The sequence below is a fragment of the Hibiscus syriacus genome, unplaced genomic scaffold, assembly GCF_006381635.1.
Source record: "Hibiscus syriacus cultivar Baekdansim isolate YM2019G1 unplaced genomic scaffold, ASM638163v2 tig00117016_pilon, whole genome shotgun sequence".
NCBI classification, from domain to species: Eukaryota; Viridiplantae; Streptophyta; class Magnoliopsida; order Malvales; family Malvaceae; genus Hibiscus; species Hibiscus syriacus.
The window spans coordinates 1,389,777-1,410,840 of record NW_024063525.1 but is presented as its reverse complement, the minus strand read 5'-3'; the positions used below and the strand labels follow the sequence as shown (position 1 = coordinate 1,410,840).

The 21,064-nt window shown below is 34.0% G+C and overlaps 1 protein-coding gene across 1 annotated transcript; it reads left to right on the top strand.

Annotated features, from left to right (window-relative positions):
• Positions 1–2,187: 2,187 nt before the first annotated feature.
• LOC120195580 (protein SKIP34-like) lies at positions 2,188–20,706 on the top strand. The gene is made up of 2 exons (XM_039197560.1): positions 2,188–2,613; positions 20,695–20,706. The coding sequence occupies exon 1, from the start codon at positions 2,284–2,286 to the stop codon at positions 2,554–2,556; it is 273 nt and encodes a 90-aa protein (XP_039053491.1). The 5' UTR covers positions 2,188–2,283; the 3' UTR covers positions 2,557–2,613; positions 20,695–20,706.
• Positions 20,707–21,064: the final 358 nt, after the last annotated feature.

The following is a 21,064-nucleotide window of genomic DNA, read 5'->3' as shown; positions in this document are numbered from 1 at the left end:
GAGATCAAATCGTTAGTTTAACTTAACTAAAAAATATGTATGAATTATGTTAAAAATTATATTAGTCCAATTAATATACGTTTTTCTAGATTTAATCCATATATATAACTATTGTTATATTTTTAAATTAAATATATATATGAATTATTTTAAATAAAAAAATTTTATTATGTTTATATTGACCCGGACTACAAAATGGCCTTAAGAAGCAAAAGAGATACAAGAAGGATCCAACGGAAGAGAAAGCTTGAGGCACCGTGAGTGCTTAAAACAAAGAGAACTTGATATAAAAGAATTAAATGATATACGATGAAGGGTTTAGGACCGAAATTGTAAGAGATGTTGTTGCTTTCTTTTACGATACCAGCTTTTATATTTCTTATGATTCATTACATTATGTTCCTAAAATCTCATGTTAATTTCTTAATCTTTTTTTCCAAGTTTATAATCATAAAATTATAGCCTTTAATTGTGACATGTAATATTATACATTCATTGGTAATTTGACATGCGATGGTATGGTAATTTCGACAGCCATTAAAGCTGTAACTTGAGATGAAAAATTATTATGACATCATTTAAATGTATAATACCTCGGTTCATATTCATGTGTTAAAATGCATAATATTTTCAAATTTAATTATTATATTAAATAAAACTGTTAGATTAAATACCAACTATATGATATTTATGCACGATAGTATCTAATTCATTTAAATTCTTTTTATTAGTTTATGTTGTGTTTTAGATTAGATACCAACTATATAATATTTTCGAAGTTATTGTTTATGTTGTGTTTTAGATTAAGTATTTAAAGACGATTCGCGTAATAGTATCTAATTCATTTAAATTCTTTTCATTAGTTTTAAAATTATATATTAGATTACTTCAAAAAAAAATACCTAATGAAACAAAAACATAATTTTTTTTTATTGGTGTGTCGCTCATCTCTTTTTTTTATCTTTGTTGATCGACGACAACACCAACTTTAATGTTGGTTGTCGGCCGTTGATATTTTTTATTGTCTTTTTTTTTATCTTATATTGTATTACTATTTTCTTTTATTTTTATTTTTATTTTTAATAAGTCTGTATGACACATTTTCTAAAGCCTTATAGCATGTTTTATGGTAGTTTGGTCATTTTTTTTCTTTTATCTTTTTCTAAGGGTTGATTTGACATATCACGACTGATCAAGATGACGTTTATATGATATCTTGTTGATCCTCCCTACTTTGAACTCTCAGATTGGATTTAGATACCCGATTTGTGTTTGTGAATAACTTTTCACGTCGCTCGAGTCTGATTTGCGATTTATCAGTAATCTTTTTATAGTTTGATCCTTTTGTGGTTTGTTTACCGATACGATTAGATCTGTTTGTATCTATCTTTGTTCGAGTTTATTGGTTAGATTTTGAATCTTTCTTTGTATGGTTCTTATGTGATATTAAGTTTCTAGTTTTGTTTCAATGATTATAGGAATTTTATAATTAACGATTGTGATCGTAAATCTTTATTGTAATTTGAAATATTTCTTATTTTGAAAAAATTAATTGCTTTTATAAAAAAAAACAATATTGTAGTATTTCTTCATAATATTTCTTAGTCAATGATAATACACCCACACCCGCAAATACAATTGCTTGAAATTAAAATCTTTATGAATGATAGTATTTCCTTTAATCATTGAGCTCGTTTAATAAATTCAATTTATTGATAGATTTAAAACTTCTTAGTGAGATGCTTAAAAATATATAGAGAAAATTAAGGTAGGTTTACAATTTTTTAAATTAAAGATTAGAAAATCTTTTAATTTTTGTTTTAATCCTCTGTTTTCATATAAAATTAATACAAAACTGGATATTGTAAAATTAAAATATAAAAACTAAATTTTGAATTTTAAAAATAGTAGATTAACTATAACATATTTAAACCATGATTTTATGATTGATCGGCCCACCACGAATGCACTCTTCAAAGCTTTTTCGTGATTCTTCACAGCAAACCCAGATCCAATAATAGATGATGGATAAACATTGGGCTTGTCAACCGAACCGACTCATCAAAAAGGTAATACCGATTCCACAGTTTCATCCAACGGTCCACATCAACCAGAATACGTCCATCATCGATCCCAGACGTGATGGAAGGCTCTTTTGCTCGCATCAACTCTGCCAAGACAATGTTTTCCTCCACTATTCCATTATTCGGAACAACAAACGGTTCCAATTCCACATAAAAAAAAAGTCTATTTTTCTTAATTGTTTTTTTCTGTGAAGAGAAAATGTGTTACGGCCACCAACGTCAATCTCTCTCACCGAACCGTCCGTCCCACAACAACAATGCGTTGGTGGTGGATACGCTTCGTGTCCGCCTAGCCGAGACGGAGGCTCGACTCGAGCAAGCCAGGGCTCGAGAGGCCGAACTCACTCGCAGGCTCGAAGAAATGAAGCGTTTCGTTTCCGTCATGGAAATTCTCGAGTCTTACCTCAAACAAAGGTTTCACGAGCAACGAGAATACGTGGAGCGCATATTCTCTTCGCTCCCTGCTAAATAAAACAAGAGCTTTTCCTTCGCCAAATTTTACATAATATCTTTTTGTTAATATTTTCTTGTCTTTGTTGTCTTTTCGTGTATGTGTGTGTTATCTTGTTTAATAGATGGAGGGAATTACATTACAGCTGATTTGGAAACGTGAAAGGCTTATTTCTTGCACTTAGGGTTTGAGGAGCTCAAAATTTGTTGGGATTTTATGGAAAATTAGTGAATTTATTACTACTTTTTGTATTAAATTGTTTGATTTGATGTTAAGTATGAGTTGAATGAGTTTTACAAATTGGTGTTCTCTCATTGTGACTTTGTGAGTAATCCTTTTCAATCTCCACTTGTTGCTTAATTGATAATGATTTGAGAAGCCTCGTATAATGTGGAAGTTTCTTGCATTACAGGGCTAAATCGTATTCTTAGATTGAATCTTTAAGTTCTGGTCATTTAAGCATTAGCTAAGTGAGAAGAAAAAGGAGAAAGACATAGTGGATAGCGTGGTCAGTTGTTTGTTGCATTTCAATTTCTGGTTGTATTGAGTTGAACGGATTCGTTGAAGGCATAAGAGGTACAAGGCCAATATCTCGGTATAATACTCTCTGTAGTTTCTTAGATGAGTGAGTTCAAGAAGTTGGTTTTTTGTCTTTGTGATTAGTCCTTTTTAATCTCATTTTAGTTGTTAATTTATATTGATTTGAGAAGCCTCATTTTAGGTGTAAGTTTTTGGCATTAGGAGGCTAAATCATAATCTTCTTTTGAGCATTTGGATGGCAAGTGTGCCGAGGTGTTTGTTGAATTCTAGTTTCAGGTTGTATTGAGTTGAACAGTCATGGAATGCATAAGACATTATAGTAACATGTGTAAAAGGTCTTGGTATATTTGCAGTGTTTATTGCATTTTGGTTTCAGGTTGTATTGAGTTGAACGATAATCATTGAAGGAATAAGCGTTTACCTTGAAAAAGATCTTGGTATATTTGCAGTATTTGTTGCATTTCAGTTTCAGGTAGTATCGAGTTGAATGGGAGTCATTGAAGGCATAAGACCTACACGGAAAAGATTTTTGTATGATTGCTAGAGGGTAACCTTTTTAAGCCGAAGGAATCAGGCAAATAGATTTTTTTAAGGGTGATTCTGTGTATGTGTTTTCTCTTAAAGAAATATATTGTTTTACTGAAAATTGAACAGCTAATAATTGGTTGATGGAATGGTGACTGAAACAATTCATATGAGGTGGTGTGCTTCTCCGAGGCACAAAGAAAGAACTGGGAAAGAGGGTGGGAAAGTTGCTTGTTGGAATTGGAAGCTTTGAATGCTAGGCTTGTGGTTTACATGTAGATATATAGATATATCTAATTGATCTTATAACCTGCAGACATAATCCCTCACATGTATGATATATTTCGTGGATTGTGTATCTAACTTACCAATATGTATTCTTTATGGCGAGTTTTGGCAGCTATATGTCAAGGAAAAATCCCCGAGTGCTGACTGAATATGGGAGTGTTTTGGAGAACATAGACTTTGATATCCTAAGTTTCTAGTACTTGCTAGATCTTTAGGAGCCCATGGAATTACCAGTTCTTATGGCTCTAAGCTTTAGAAATGTCTAGTTTTTTAATACGGTGTTGGAATCCTGGGTTCAAATCATGCCCTAATAGATACCCAGACATTCTCTGAGAGATCTCATGAGCAAATATATATGATTTTGAATGTGTTTTATTTTATGGAAATAATCACTATAAATAGTTGTAGCCAAGAGGTTCCATCAAAATAATTTAAAGTAATTTCATATTGAGATTTGAAATTTTATTTGATTTAACGAGGTTTTGAGTTCTTAGAAGATCTTTGATGCCTTTCATGCAGTCAAATTTGAAGTACATGACGGTGGTTCGTGATGGTTAATGGTGATTTGTCACATTTGAAGGCGATGACTGAAGGTATAAATAATTTCGTTCTATTTGCCGTGTTTATCTCACCATTTTGGAATTTGAGTTTCCTGGTGTTTCTGAATCCATTGAACTCTCCTCGTCCAAATTCATAGTTCTTACACATTATTTTTCCCACAGATTCTTAGCTGAATCCTAGTCAGTCGATGGAGGACATGAGCATTTTTACCATACGAGAGGGGAACGCTGAAAATACTCCCTCCTAACAAGGTTCTAATGCTTGGTTTTTCTGACTTTTGCAACCATGGTTCGTCGATCATCCTGCATGTAAATGTTTCCACTGAGGACCATCAATTTCCCTCCACGTAAAATGTACAGATCATAAAAACCAGTATAATCAGATCAATGACTGCACAGTAAAAACTAACCTCGTCAAACCACCATAGGCATAAAGCAAATAAAACAAAACCTTGCCGCATAAAGCCATATACTTGGACACTAACTTGTCTGTCTTCTCTTCCTCGTACTTCCTCAATGTTTCCAGCTTCTCTACGCTCACCGCGCTTGTTGGAAGGTTCTCAACTGACGAAGAAGATGAAAAATAGATCGAATCAAATGGAGAAAAACAGAACTGAAGTCAATGTGCTTGATGCTTGAGCTTCTCGTATATCATTCTCAGCTGCAACATAGACTTCCACTTGGGTTTCTATTGTGAAAGGATCAATGTGGAAAATTCATGGAAATGAAATTATAGATCTTCAACTAAAGGAAAGGGAAGTTGAATTTTGTTGTTTGAATATTCATGTTTTCGCCAAAGATTTGTCGAGAACTTATAGATCTTCTCAAAGAAGTAAAGAACTCAAGTGTTCCCAAAATAATAATTTTATATTAAATATGATCTTTCATTAACCTAATATCAATTTGAATAAAATACAATATTTTAATAAAATATGCTAACACAAAATGATGTTCTTAAATTCTCAAAGGGTTAATCGTACAATTATAATAATTTATTAGTGATTCATAAACACATAAAAACTGGGTTAGTTTGTAGTATCTATAAATCATAATATTAATAATTTTATTAATGACATATAAGTAATTGTATGATCAATCCAATCATCTTATATTTAATTATAATAAAATTAAATTATTAAATTATTAAATTATTTTAAGTATATTTATAATATATATATCCACACAATTAATTACAAGTAATAGATGTATAATATAATATTGATTATTCATACGTTATGATAGCATAATTACTTATTAACCAGGTTACACGTTACATTATAATATGTAATTATTAACCTGGTTACACGTTAAATTATAATATATGTGTAACCCCCATACCGATACGGGTAGCCCGATCCGATCCGGGAAGTCACATTAGGGCCATCGGAGTGACCCACTGTAAAATAGCGGAAAATTTAAAACTTTTATTGAAACGTGTAACTTATAAAATCAGTTTTCACTATTTAAAAATAAAACAGATTTCCAAACACGTATATAAATCAAAATACAATTACATGCCCCCTAATCACATATACCATACTCTGCAACAACGCCGGAAGAATTCCTTTACTGATGTCGATAACTGCACTGGTATAATTCTTTTAACCTGAAAAGGTGAGTAATAGAGTGAGCTTTGGAAAGCTCAGTAATACAGAACTACCAGATGATGCAGATGAACGTGCAGATACAGATAAACATACATATCCTTATTATTTCCGAACATTTACAGATTTTTATACTGAGCAGAGATCCTACTGATATTTCAGATGGTAACGGACAATGAGCTTTCAGTTCAGAGAAATATTTCGGATGATTGAGTTAAGGAGATCAGAATAGGTTTTCTAGTGTGTTCCCAAAAACCATGTAACTTTTCAGATCTTTTTAAAACATATATATATATATACCCACATCTGTCACGAACAAAATGTGTAGGTTCCCCAGAACCATACAACCCCATCACGTCCAGTAAGGCCCTGAGCACACAGCCGAGGAACCGGTAAGTAAGGCCCTGAGCACACAGCCGAGGAACCTCCAAGTAATCTTCCTCCAACAATACCCCCCAATAAAACATGTTCCGTTCGTAAACGGATATATCAAAAATCAAAACATAATTCAAGTCAAGTATCATATCAGAATCCAGGTCATGTATCAGATCAGAATCCATGTCAATATCAGATCAACATCCAGGTCAGGTATCATAACAGAATTCAAATTTGAAATCATATAAAATATTCATGTAATTAGGGAACACACCAGAGTTTACAGGTATTATTTAGAGGTACTGTATCAGGCAGAGAAACACAGTTCTTCAGTATCTCGATAGAATGTTGGAATTTAGAATCACTATTGGAAGAGTTCATTAACTGACAGAATCATCAGTTATTCAGAATGTGAATTATCGGGATATTATCTTATTCGGACAATTTTCAGAAGTTGTACGTAATCAGAAGGGTATTCAGAATCCTTTACATCCATGTCAATTGATCAGATAATCGAACAACTTAAGAACGAAGATTCAGAACCTTAACAATCTATGTCGACTGGTCAATTCATTTTCCTTCTAGGGTATTTACTCTTTAATACTACAAATTCTTGTCCGTATACCATTTTCGGAATTATCGCTGAATAAATCTTCCAATGTCTTTATTTCATTTCCACGCTTCCACAATATCATGAAATACTGACGTACTTGATTTTGTAATTCATAATCCATAAGAACATTACATCATATATGTTCATTAACATTTCCAGATTCATCCAACTCACTTATTCAATCCTCAGTCCTTGTGGTTACTTAATTTATTTAGCATTCAAGTCCATTCCAGATACTTCGGGATTTTCCAGAGTAATTCAAGCGTTCCTGATTTTCAGACACATGCTGCACTTCCGTTCCATTCAATTTGGTCTTTGTGGTTGATTTGTCGAGCAAACGTCCAATTCTTAGTACTGAATGCGATCCAGAGTTGAACTAAGTTGAATACTTCCAAAATTTATCATCGAGTCAAACTTAAGAAGACGAACACGCATTCCAGTAATATCTATGCCATTCAGGAATTGATATAGCTTTAGGGTTGATCTACTCGCTTAAATTGTGTTCGATTACTTTTAAAGGTAGGCAAATACCTATGCTTATTTGGATTCCTTAATTAATCCAAGGCATTTACTTGGTATAGGTCATGAGGGTATTTTGGTAATTTTGGTGTTCAGTTTTATTCCATTCATTTCATAGCTCGAGGATATCCAATCATTCCTGAGCTTGGTGATATTCTTGGGTCATTTCCATTACAGGGGTATTTTGGTCATTTTACAGATCTACAGTATTTCAATCTTTTTCCTGCCATCCGATCTTATTATTTAATTCAATCTTATCATTTACTTCAGTCATTTCGAACAATTCTAACAGCAGAATACCCCCGATAAATTACTCTTCAAGTATTTACTCATTATTCGAATATTTTCGGGTCAAGTGTCTTCTCAGATTTTACAAACGGAATATCATAAATTTTTCTGTACAAAGACATTATCTTAACAATTAAATTCGTACTTAATCGAGTTAAGTACAAATCCTCAAAGTACTTTCTCATTCAGGGTCAATTCAGACTATTTTATCTCTCAAGGGCATTTTCGTAATTTCTTAACCAGATAATTTCGATATTAGCTCTTAACGAAAATAATATAATATAGAGATCCTATGATTAATTGCTTCCTCGAACATTCTTTGATCTTGAAATGATTCCTTAAAAGACTTCTAGTATCTAGCATAAACCTTCTTGGGGTTAAAAACCGGTTATCCATAATTTCCAAGTAAAACTAACATTTCTTATGTACATCAATAGTTTTAGTAGATCAATAATTCTTTTCAGATTTATTAATCCACTTCCAGAGACAATTATTGTCATTTTCCAACTTAAGGGTATTTTCGTAATTTTACCCTACCAGAGTATTATCATAATTTCCCATCCAAGTACCTTTAACATTTAACCTTTGATGAAATAAACTATAAGTTACAAACCCATGTTGATTTCTTTATCACTAAGCACAGAACTTGTAATTTAATTCTAACAATCCCTTAATTTCTTATAAAAATCATCTGAACCATAATCAATTACTGAACCCTTTTACCGTATTCAGATCAAGTGTAGAAACTAATTAACTACACAAATGAGACCAACATTATCTTAATCATGCATTTACCAATATTCACATGTTCAATAAAGCATAAAGAGGTAGTAAAATATTACCTCGATTTCCGTGCAATACTGATCGACCATAAAAATTCCATTCGAATGCCTTTGATCTTCAATTCAACTTCCAATAATTCCTCAGATACATATCAATATAAATTACATCAGAAACGGAGCTTAATTACGATAAACGGATCGAATCGGGTGATAAATCAGTGAAAGACGGCTTACCAGGTTCGAATTTGGCAAAACGGACTTCGGATTCGGATTCAGGACGTCGAAAGCATAAAATATGACTTTTCGGAAATTTGGAATTTTCGGTCAAAATCAAAGTCAACGGGTTTGACCGGCAATTACGGGGCCTTCGGGTTCGAATTTCGAAAAAAGGATAGCGGAATCGAATTTGGAACGTCGAAAAATGTCAGGATAGGTATACTCGGTCGAAGCCAAAGGTCGTTTAATGCCCGGTCAAAGCCAGTCAAAGTTTTGGTCAACAGTGGTCAACGTCGGTCAACGGTCTACAGTCAACAGGTCAACGGGTCGGGTCGGGTCAACTGGTCGGGTAAACGGGTCGGGTAAACTGGTCGGGTTATGACCGGTCAAATGGGTTACAAAACCGGTCAAACCGGTCATTTTTTCTTCCCCACACACAGTGGCGGCGCGTGGGGGCGCGTGAACAGTGCTAAATTCCCGGAAAAATTTCTAAAAATTATTTTGAGCGATTTCGAGATACTTACAAAGCTCGGTTCACAATTTTGAACGGCGGAGAGCTCGATTTCAACAAATCGGAAACTTTGACCGTTTCACCTCCTCACGCGCCGCCGTCGACGGAGACCAAGGATGACATCGACGAACTCGGAACGATGCAACGAACACGATGGTGCGGGAGGTGTCATAAACAGATGACCCGATCGTCGTGAATCGATGAAAAACCAACTAACACCAAGTTATCACCGGCGATACTTCCTACTGAAATTAACGACGAACGGAGATGATTCACGACGAAAGGTTTAAGGGGTTTTGTTCCTTGGTTGACAATGAACACGATGGTGGTTTCGGCTCGTCGATTGGAGGTCGGACGGCGAGTAGATCGGAGTTGGAAGTTGGATTGATGGAGAAGGGAAATCTGAAAAATATGAAACCTACGCACTGGGAGGAGCTTATAATTCATCATATATAAGAAATGGTTAAATCATGGGTTTAGCCACTGAATTTCCTGCACTTTATAAAATGGTCTGCCAACTTTAAAACTTTACAATTTAATCCCCAATGTTTCTTTCAAAATACCAATTAAATCCACCACTTTATAATTTCTTAATTTTAGCCCCTAAATTGGGGTGTTACAATTCTCCCATCCTTAAAAGAATTTCGTCCTCGAAATTCATTCATGTCACATAATTGCAGAAATGAAACTTCTATCAGTTCTTTCATATCTTTCATGTAGCTTTTATAAAAACACAGATCCTTCACTAATCCTTAACCAGTTGAGTATACATTCTTATCAGAAATCTCTCTCATTCCAAGTAAATAATCAAAACAACTTTATCCTTGTGGAATCAATTGAGCCTTTGTCATGAGAATAGGCTCATAGAGCAGTAGCATAGCCAAATTTCATTTCCGGAGTCGATTCAAAATTTCTCGGGTAATTAACTCTCACATGGCTCGTGAGGTACTTTACATCGTTTAGACAGATGTTACTGGTATTCCTTTTTGTACAAATATAGCCTTAACGGATAGAAACTTCGGTTTACTCGATACAGATAGGGAATCAGCCCTGGAGTTCTGGCTCAGAGAGGTACGATTGCAGTCTAGGGGCATGTACTGATCAGACATATTTTGACATTCGACCGGCCCGTCTATCTTGAAAATTTTTGACTCAAACCATAGCTCTGATACCACTAAATATAACCCCCCAGACCGATGCGGGTAGCCCGATCCGATCCGGGAAGTCACATTAGGGCCACCGGAGCGACCCACTGTAAAAATAGCGGAAAATTTAAAACTTTTATTGAAACGTGTAACTTATAAAATCAGTTTTAACTATTTAAAAATAAAACAGATTTCCAAACACGCATATAAATCAAAATACAATTACATGCCCCCTAATCACATGTACCATACTCTGCAACAACGCCGAAAGAATTCCTTTACTGATGTCGATAACTGCACTGGTATAATTCTTTTAACCTGAAAAGGTGAGTAATAGAGTGAGCTTTGGAAAGCTCAGTAATACAGAACTACCAGATGATGCAGATGAACGTGCAGATACAGATAAACATATCCTTATTATTTCCGAACATTTACAGATTTTTATACTGAGTAGAGATCCTACTGATATTTCAGATGGTAACGGACAATGAGCTTTCAGTTCAGAGAAATATTTCGGATGATTGAGTTAAGGAGATCATAATAGGTTTTCTAGTGTGTTCCCAAAAACCATGTAACTTTTCAGATCTTTTTAAAACATATATATATATATATATACCCACATCCGTCATGAACAAAATGTGTAGGTTCGCCAGAACCATACAACCCCGTCACATCCAGTAAGGCCCTGAGCACACAGCCGAGGAACCGGTAAGTAAGGCCCTGAGCACACAGCCGAGGAACCGGTAAGTAAGGCCCTGAGCACACAGCCGAGGAACCTCCAAGTAATCTTCCTCCAACAATACCCCCCAATAAAACATGTTCCGTTCGTAAACGGATATATCAAAAATCAAAACATAATTCAAGTCAAGTATCATATCAGAATCCAGGTCATGTATCAGATCAGAATCCATGTCAATATCAGATTAGAATCCAGGTCAGGTATCATAACAGAATTCAAATTTGAAATTATATAAAATATTCATGTAATTAGGGAACACACCAGAGTTTACAGGTATTATTTAGAGGTACTGTATCAGGCAGAGAAACACAGTTCTTCAGTATCTCGATAGAATGTTGGAATTTAGAATCACTATTGGAAGAGTTCATTAACTGACAGAATCATCAGTTATTCAGAATGTGAATTATCGGGATATTATCTTATTCGGACAATTTTCAGAAGTTGTACGTAATCAGAAGGGTATTCAGAATCCTTTACATCCATGTCAATTGATCAGATAATCGAACAACTTGAGAACGAAGATTCAGAACCTTAACAATCTATGTCGACTGGTCAATTCATTTTCCTTCTAGGGTATTTACTCTTTAATACCACAAATTCTTGTCCGTAGATCATTTTCGGAATTATCGCTGAATAAATCTTCCAATGTCTTTATTTCATTTCCACGCTTCCACAATATCATGAAATACTGACGTACTTGATTTTGTAATTCATAATCCATAAGAACATTACATCATATATGTTCATTAACATTTCCAGATTCATCCAACTCAGTTATTCAATCCTCAGTCCTTGTGGTTACTTAATTTATTTAGTATTCAAGTCCATTCCAGATACTTCGGGATTTTCCAGAGTAATTCAAGCGTTCCTGATTTTTAGACACATGCTGCACTTCCGTTCCATTCAATTTGGTCTTTGTGGTTGATTTGTCGAGCAAACGTCCAATTCTTAGTACTGAATGCGATCCAGAGTTGAACTAAGTTGAATACTTCCAAAATTTATCATCGAGTCAAACTTAAGAAGACGAACACGCATTCCAGTAATATCTATGCCATTCAGGAATTGACATAGCTTTAGGGTTGATCTACTCACTTAAATTGTGTTCGATTACGTTTAAAGGTAGGCCAATACCTATGCTTATTTGGATTCCTTAATTAATCCAAGGCATTTACTTGGTATAGGTCATGAGGGTATTTTGGTAATTTTGGTGTTCAGTTTTATTCCATTCATTTCAGAGCTCGAGGATATCCAATCATTCCTGAGCTTGGTGATATTCTTGGGTCATTTCCATTACAGGGGTATTTTGGTCATTTTACAGATCTACGGTATTTCAATCTTTTCCTGCCATCTGATCTTATTATTTAATTCAATCTTATCATTTACTTCAGTCCTTTCGAACAATTCTAACAGCAGAATACCCCCGATAAATTACTCTTCAAGTATTTACTCATTATTCGAATATTTTCGGGTCAAGTGTCTTCTCAGATTTTACAAACGGAATATCATAAATTTTTTTGTACAAAGACAGGATCTTAACAATTAAATTCGTACTTAATCGAGTTAAGTACAAATCCTCAAAGTACTTTCTCATTCAGGGTCAATTCAGACTATATTATCTCTCAAGGGCATTTTCGTAATTTCTTAACCAGATAATTTCGATATTAGCTCTTAATGAAAATAATATAATATAGAGATCCTATGATTAATTGCTTCCTCGAACATTCTTTGATCTTGAAATGATTATTTAAAAGACTTCTAGTATCTAACATAAACCTTCTTGGGGTTAAAAACCGGTTATCCATAATTTTCAAGTAAAACTAACATTTCTTATGTACATCAATAGTTTTAGTAGATCAATAATTCTTTTCAGATTTATTAATCCACTTCCAGAGATAATTCTTGTCATTTTCCAACTTAAGGGTATTTTCGTAATTTTACCCTACCGGAGTATTATCATAATTTCCCATCCAAGTACCTTTAACATTTAACCTTTGATGAAATAAACTATAAGTTACAAACCCATGTTGATTTCTTTATCACTAAGCACAGAAAATTGTAATTTAATTCTAACAATCCCTCAATTTCTTATAAAAATCATCTGAACCATAATCAATTACTGAACCCTTTTACCGTATTCAGATCGAGTGTAGAAACTAATTAACTACACAAATGAGACAAACATTATCTTAATCATGCATTTACCAATATTCACATGTTCCATAAAGCATAAAGAGGTAGTAAAGTTTTACCTCGATTTCCGTGTAATACTGATCGACCATAAAAATTCCATTCGAATGCCTTTGATCTTCAATTCAACTTCCAATAATTCCTCAGATACATATCAACATAAATTATATCAGAAACGGAGCTTAATTACGATAAACGGATCGAATCGGGTGATAAATCAGTGAAAGACGGCTTACCGGGTTCGAATTTGGCAAAACGGACTTCGGATTCGGATTCAGGACGTCGAAAGCATAAGTTATGACTTTTCGGAAATTTGGAATTTTCAGTCAAAATCAAAGTCAACGGGTTTGACCGGAAATTACGGGGCCTTCGGGTTCGAATTTCGAAAAAAGGACAGCGGAATCGGAATGGGAACGTCGAAAAATGTTAGGATAGGTATACTCGGTCGAAGTCAAAGGTCGTTTAATGCCCGGTCAAAGCCAGTCAAAGTTTTGGTCAACAGTGGTCAACGTCGGTCAACGGTCTACGGTCAACAAGTCAACGGGTCGGGTCAACAGGTCGGGTCGGGTCAATTGGTCGGGTAAACGGGTCGGGTCGGGTCGGGTTATGACCGGTCAAATGGGTTACAAAACCGGTCAAACCGGTCATTTTTTCTTCCCTACGCGCAGTGGGGGCGCGTGAACAGTGCTAAATTCCCGAAAAAATTTCTAAAAATTATTTTGAGCGATTTCGAGATACTTACAAAGCTCGGTTCACAATTTTGAACGTCGTAGAGCTCGATTTCAACAAATCGGAAACTTTGATCGCTTTATCTCCTCACGCGCCGCCGTCGACAGAGACCAAGGATAACACCGCGCGAACTCGGAACGATGCAACGAACACGATGGTTCGTGAGGTGTTCGGGAGGTGTCGTAAACGGATGACCCGATCGTCGTGAATCGATGAAAAACCAACTAAAACCGAGTTATCACCGACGATACTTCCGACTGAAATTAACGACGAACGGAGACGATTCACGACGAAAGGTTTGAGGGGTTTTGTTCCTTTGTTGACAACGAACACGATGGTGGTTTCGGCTCGTCGATTAGAGGTCGGACGTCGAGTAGATCGGAGTTGGAAGTTGGGTTGTTGGAGAAGGGAAATCTGGAAAATATGAAACCTGCGCAGGGGAGGAGCTTATAATTCATCATATATAAGAAATGGTTAAATCATGGGTTTAGCCACTGAATTTCCTGCACTTTATAAAACGGTCTGCCAACTTTAAAACTTTACAATTTAATCCCCAATGTTTCTTTCAAAATACCAATTAAATCCGCCACTTTATAATTTCTTAATTTTAGCCCCTAAATTGGGGTGTTACAATATGTAATATAGCATTACACAATTTAAGAATTATAGATTAAATAACTCAGTAAAAAGGATATTATTTTTCTTAAATTTCTTGGGTTTGAGCAGCTGCATTTGTAGTGTGTGTGTGTGCATTGTAAATGTGTTAATTTTTTTTTAAATAAATACTACCTTATAATCACCATGGACTCTTAAAGAAATGTTATAAACTAAATTCATAAGATTTATATACAATCATGAATAGTAAGTAATACATATAATGTAGTTTTCATTAGTCATATATATAATATAATCTATTATATTCTATTTATAAATTATAAAATTATTGAATTTATTAAAACGACAACTATAGTTGACATGAAGGGTAGCTTATTACATGTTACGAACATAACTTATTTGCTAGATGGTTATGTTGTGCAACGCATGAAAGGTATATTTTAAAAACAAGTGACCCTAGCCAAGTCCTTTAAAGACAATCTCAATAGTATCGTCTTATGATCTAATAGGCGACACGAATATTTGAACAAATAATCTCGTAGAGTCTAGCTAGCAAAGGCTAAAAGGCAACCTCATAACTCATATAATAAGAATGTTAAAAATTAATTTTAGCAATTTATTTTTATTCGTTTAACAATTTTAAAAGAGTTTAACAATAAGAAATGAAAACATATTCATTGAAAATAAGTGAAAATAGAAAGTTGAAATTAACATCAATAGGAAGTGCGAAATATTCACCGAGAAAATAATGAATTAATATCAGTTATTTTTTTCTATTCATTCAACAATCATAAATCTATGTAAAACTAAAAAAAATACATTTCAACAAATAAGGACAATTCATTATAACGTTTTTACACATGTTTAAAATAAAAATATTAAAATTATATTTGAAATATATATATATATATATATAATAATATAATCAAATATAGTTTTTATATTTCTAATATTCATCAATTTAATACTCGTGACCGAAATAAAAGCAGAAACAGGTCTATATAAAGGTTGGAAGGGGCTGCAGCCCCTTATCTCACAAAGCATTTTTTACATTTAATATATACATATATGTATTTGTTTGATTTAAAAGAATAATAAAAACGAATACAAGGATGATTAAACGTGAATTGTTAAATGATTAAGAGTATTTAAAATAAATGTTATTTTATAATTATTTTAATTTAATAATAATAAAAAAGCAATCTTCAGATCCAATTTGTTTGATTTAAATGGTAAATTCTTGCTTTTAAAATTTAATTGGAAAACTTTAGACCAAAGCGACTTGCTTTGGATGTTTAACCCGAAACATAGGATCCATAGTCACAGCTAATACTTTTTAATTACATTATAGTAAGATTAAGAGGGGCGAAAAGGGTTAAACAATCAACATTGATGATAAATTCTATTGGTAGGCAAAGAGTACACGTGCGTCACGAAATGGTTGACCAGATATTTGAATTAAAAGACCCTGCGCATGTGCTCGTCAGTCAATGGACAGAATGCAGTGATTACCCCACTAGTCTTTTAATCTAATAATTCTTATACATCACAATAAGATGTAAAGGAATCTAAGCCCTTCATCATCATTTAGTCCGCATTTTAAGGGTGTGTATTTTATTAATTCGTGTAAGCAAGTATGAAAGGAGATAAGATAAACTTTCTAGGAGACTTGATATCGAGATAGAGAGACCAAAATGTTTGTTTAAGACAACTGCATGCTATTCTGGAGAGGATTTTTCGTGTATCTAAGTTTGGCAGAACTCGTTGGTGCTCGAGAGCCGCTAAGGGAGCCTTTGAGTTGCACGTACTTTTCCATGTCACCCTTTCGGCTATCATTATTTTTGGTGCGGCCCCTCGTGATCTTCATGGATGCTTCTTTGCGCACTTTGAACCTTTTTATCATTGTCGTGGCCGAGGGCGAGGTATTAACGCCCGATGCCTCTCGGTCTCTATGCTTTGCCACGACACGTCTTAGGGTGATAGAGATGTTGCGTTGGTCCAGAGGTAATAAGCTTTCTTCTTTTCTTTGTCCTTCTCCCACTCATAAGCATATCTGGCCTACTTCAATAGATCAACCATATATGAGGATAGATGTTCTAGTCTTTGGGGGAACTGAGGATGATTGTTGTTTTTAGGTGAGAATTTGACTGATTTTTTCGATCGTGAAGTTTGTTCGTACTCACCGAATTAATTGTTGATAGGAACAAATTTAGCTTGTTTATTATTGATGGTTCACCCCTTCTCACTTGAGCGAAGATAGGGCAGAGCTAAAAAACTAACGGGAAAACTATGTAAGTAGTCCCCTTTGTTATGGCCTTGTTTACCATATTTCGTACAGTTTGCTTCTTGCCTTCTCTTGTTCAACTTAGGATTGTTTGGTTTATCTGCTTCTTTTCTTCTCTTTTTGGATTATCCTTTTGGTGGCCTCTTTAAAGATGGTGGTAAAATTGGTTCCATGTCTGTTACTAGAGTCCATTGATTGAGACCTAAATAAATTTAAAACACACACATCAATAAAAATAGTTGAATTAATGAATAAGTACAAGTTAAGTATTATCCTTATTGGGTTCATCATGTTGGAATAAATAACAAGTTGAGTGCTCCTCCAACAACATTCATTGACATAGATTTTTGGCCATTCATTGTTCAATCGAAAGATTGATGCTGCATGGGGACATGGGATGCCAATGAGGTCTCATTTCCATGTATAGGTGTCCTGCCCAAGGTTCATAATATGTTGATCGTTTAGACCAGTTTCAACTTGAAATTTATTGCTACCAGCATATGTGAGCCAACATATGTAAGGAAAAAATAAGTTAAAATGATAATCCTATAGTAACATTTAAAAGATTAAAATTCATTTATGAAATTGGATAATTAACCTTAAGCCTTGTTCAATAGTAATGTCCAATTTTCTTTGTATTTTTTTACACAATAAACTTTGATATTTTTTAGCATCCTCACTTCTTGTAACAAGTCGTTTCATAATTTCTTTCCGAATATTTTCATCAAAGAGAGAAAATAACTTTAGTGACCGCAAACGCCTTATAATATACGATTTTAACCAATTTTTTTTGGATTTGCGAAAATGACCAACAAATTCGCAACGCGAACTCTAATTTCGCAAATCAGTTTCCAACACGCGAATATGTAAATCGCAATGCGAATTTGTAAATCGCAACACGAATTTGTAATTCGCAACACAGAAGTCAAATTCGCAAAGCGCGTTTATTTTCGCAACGCGTTGCGAATTTGAAAAACCGCGTTGCTATTTTGGAGAACCGCGTTGCGATTTTGAAAACCACGTTGCGCTTTTGGAGAATCGCGTTGCGATTTTGGAAACTGTGTTGCGAAACTGGAGTTCGTGTTGCGAATTTGTTGGTTATTTTCGCAAATCCAAAAAAAGTTGGTTAAAATCGTATATTATAAGACATTTTCGGTCACTGAAGTTATTTTCTCAAGTTAATATAGCCTTATCCTTAGCCTCCAAAATAGATTGCATTGAATAAGAGAAAAATAAATTTAATTAGATAATAAAGACACTTTATTAGTAGTAAAAAATACAAATGTGATAATACATATGTGATATGGACCACTAAGCAGGGTCCTTCTCCTTAATCTAATTATATGCTTCGATTGATATTATCTTCAACTGCTCTAAAGCATTTTCAAACTCTCGGACATAGGTAGCTCTAGTAGTCTTTCAAACAGTAACTTTTAGTGCTTTCCCTTTATTCTTCTCCTTGAAATTTAAATACATATGTCTAACATATCTTCTAGTTTCTACATTAGGGAATAATTTTTCAACAGCTTCAACAAGTCCCTACATAAAAAATAAATAAAATCAGCATCAATAAATAAGAAGTAAATAAAGCATAAAAAATTCGACGTTCGAGAGATAACCTTCTCTTTGTCAAACATGATACATATATATGCATTATTCTTAATCTCCAAGTCAGTTCTTAAATTGTCTAAAAATCAGTACCAAGAAGCATAATTCCCACTTTCCACTGCAGCATATGCAATGGGATAGATGCAATCATTTGCATCAATCCCTACAGCTACCAACAAGTATCCATGGAAAATATCCTTTAAAAACAACCATCAAAGCTGATTATCCTCCTACAACCATATGTGAACCCATCTTTACATGCTTGTGGACACACATACAACCCCTGAAACAATCTACAATCTAGATGAGAAATTGTTGTTATTCCAGGATTTGTGACTCTCAACTCTTGCAAGTAGTCTATATCCTTTCATACTGGTCCTTATGATTCCCTTCAATCATTTTCAGGGCAGTATTCTTAACTAAAGAACATTTTTCAAGTGACACAAGTGTACCAAATTTTTCCAACACATCTCATTGTAGTGATCTAAGAGCATATTTTGGGTCAAACATAAGTTTTCCAATATAATACTTTGTAATCCATACATACGTGATATTATTATTCTTCATCACCTTTGAACAAGTATGCGAATCAACAAGTGTTTTTATCTACCAACTCTGGTTTACAGTATCCTTTGGCAACATTGGGCCAACCTAGAGTTTCCATGGGAACCTTCTTTTCAAATTACTTGAAGCCCTTTGATGTCATTTTTCTTAAACCTCGTTGTAACCTTATTAATCCTCTCATATTGTCTTACAGCTTCCTTTACTGAATTCTTGTTCAAAAATATTAAACCCTTAACAAATTGAGGGTTGGCCATGTCAGTCTCATAATTGAATTCAAGATACCTAGGCCCATATGAGTCATAGTCATGCTCACTATATAGTTCATCATATTTTTCATTATCTCATTCAAGTTTAGGATTCACACGTACACCCTCAACCCTAAAATTATCAATTTTCCTTTGAACCCTAATTCTTATGTCCTCTATATTCTCTCTATTTCCTCCCCAATCAAAATCATTATCACTAAGCTCAAAAGATTATTCTTCACCTTCAGATTCTTCTACACATTCTTCCTCTATTGTATATTGGTTCTTCTTCAACTTGTTCATCTTGTTCATATTTTATTTCAACTTCTTCATTTTGTTCATCCTCTTTTGCATCTTGTTCATCATCTACTATAACTTCTTCTTTAACTACTGTAACATTTTCTTCTATAAAAACATGCATGTATCTATTACGAGGCATGTTGCTTATCATGGTCATACAGTCATGATCATTCTGCAGTGGGTTAACAGAAGCAGCAGACAATGCAACACTAGGTACTCTCCAAAAAACCTCAATAAGATAATCTAAACCTATCTTCTGGACCATATCACATACAACAAACATTGAGACGTATCTATGTAAACCAAGTCAAAGTATTCTATAGTTGTTGACGTATACTTCATTTTGGGTAAAGACAAAAAGTACCCACCATAATGAATCACACAAGTAAATTTCTCTGACCCATTACCTATAAAGCAAACAAAATCAGTAAATAGAACCTATTGCATTTAACACATGTAAATAATCAGTAAACCCTAAATTCGTAAATGTATATATAAAGGCATACAAGAAAAAATCCTACTATTTTAAATGCATACCAAACAAAACCATGGCATATTATAAAGGCATATATAGACATAAAGGTATATTTTGAAGGAATCCCAATGGCCACTTTATTTTGAAACACAAGATGAATCTAAACATACAAATATAAAAAATATGTAATGAAAAAGGATCCTAAAAATCAACTTTATTTTGAAACAGAACCCTAAAAACTACATACACATATGAAAAATATCACTTATCCTAATCAACAAACATAAAAAATCTGTAATGCAACATAACCCAGCAAAACTTGTAACACCTTAAACCCGATTGAGCCTAAAGTGTCATATTGGGCTACCAAGGCAACCCCTGATTTTCAAAACATGTTCATTTTTTATCAAATAATTTGAATGGTATCATAATAAACATAAATAACAGTTACAATTTTTTTTATAAAAATTGGAGCTCCGTGACATATAATATAAAATCAAAATAATATAAACTCTAAGCTATAAATTTGAATACATGAGTAAGGTTCTATGAATACATATGCCCACTAAAGCTATAGTACAATACTCTGAAGGAGATGCTAAAAGTCCTACTGCGGTGGTGTTATACGAACAGCTCTGGATACTGACATGCGAATGGAAAATATCTGAATGTTGAGCTTACAAAGCGCAATAGTATAATCACTAATCTAGAGCAGCATTATGAGTCGCATAAACATAAGTATGTTAAAGATATGGTACTAAGCAATAAGTACATGCATGATCTTGATCAAGTGCTACCTACTTAGGGCTCGATTATT

What these genes read in the sequence shown, in the direction of transcription:
- LOC120195580 (XM_039197560.1), top strand. Translation starts at nt 2,284, where the DNA reads ATGTGTTACGGCCACCAACGTCAATCTCTCTCACCGAACCGTCCGTCC.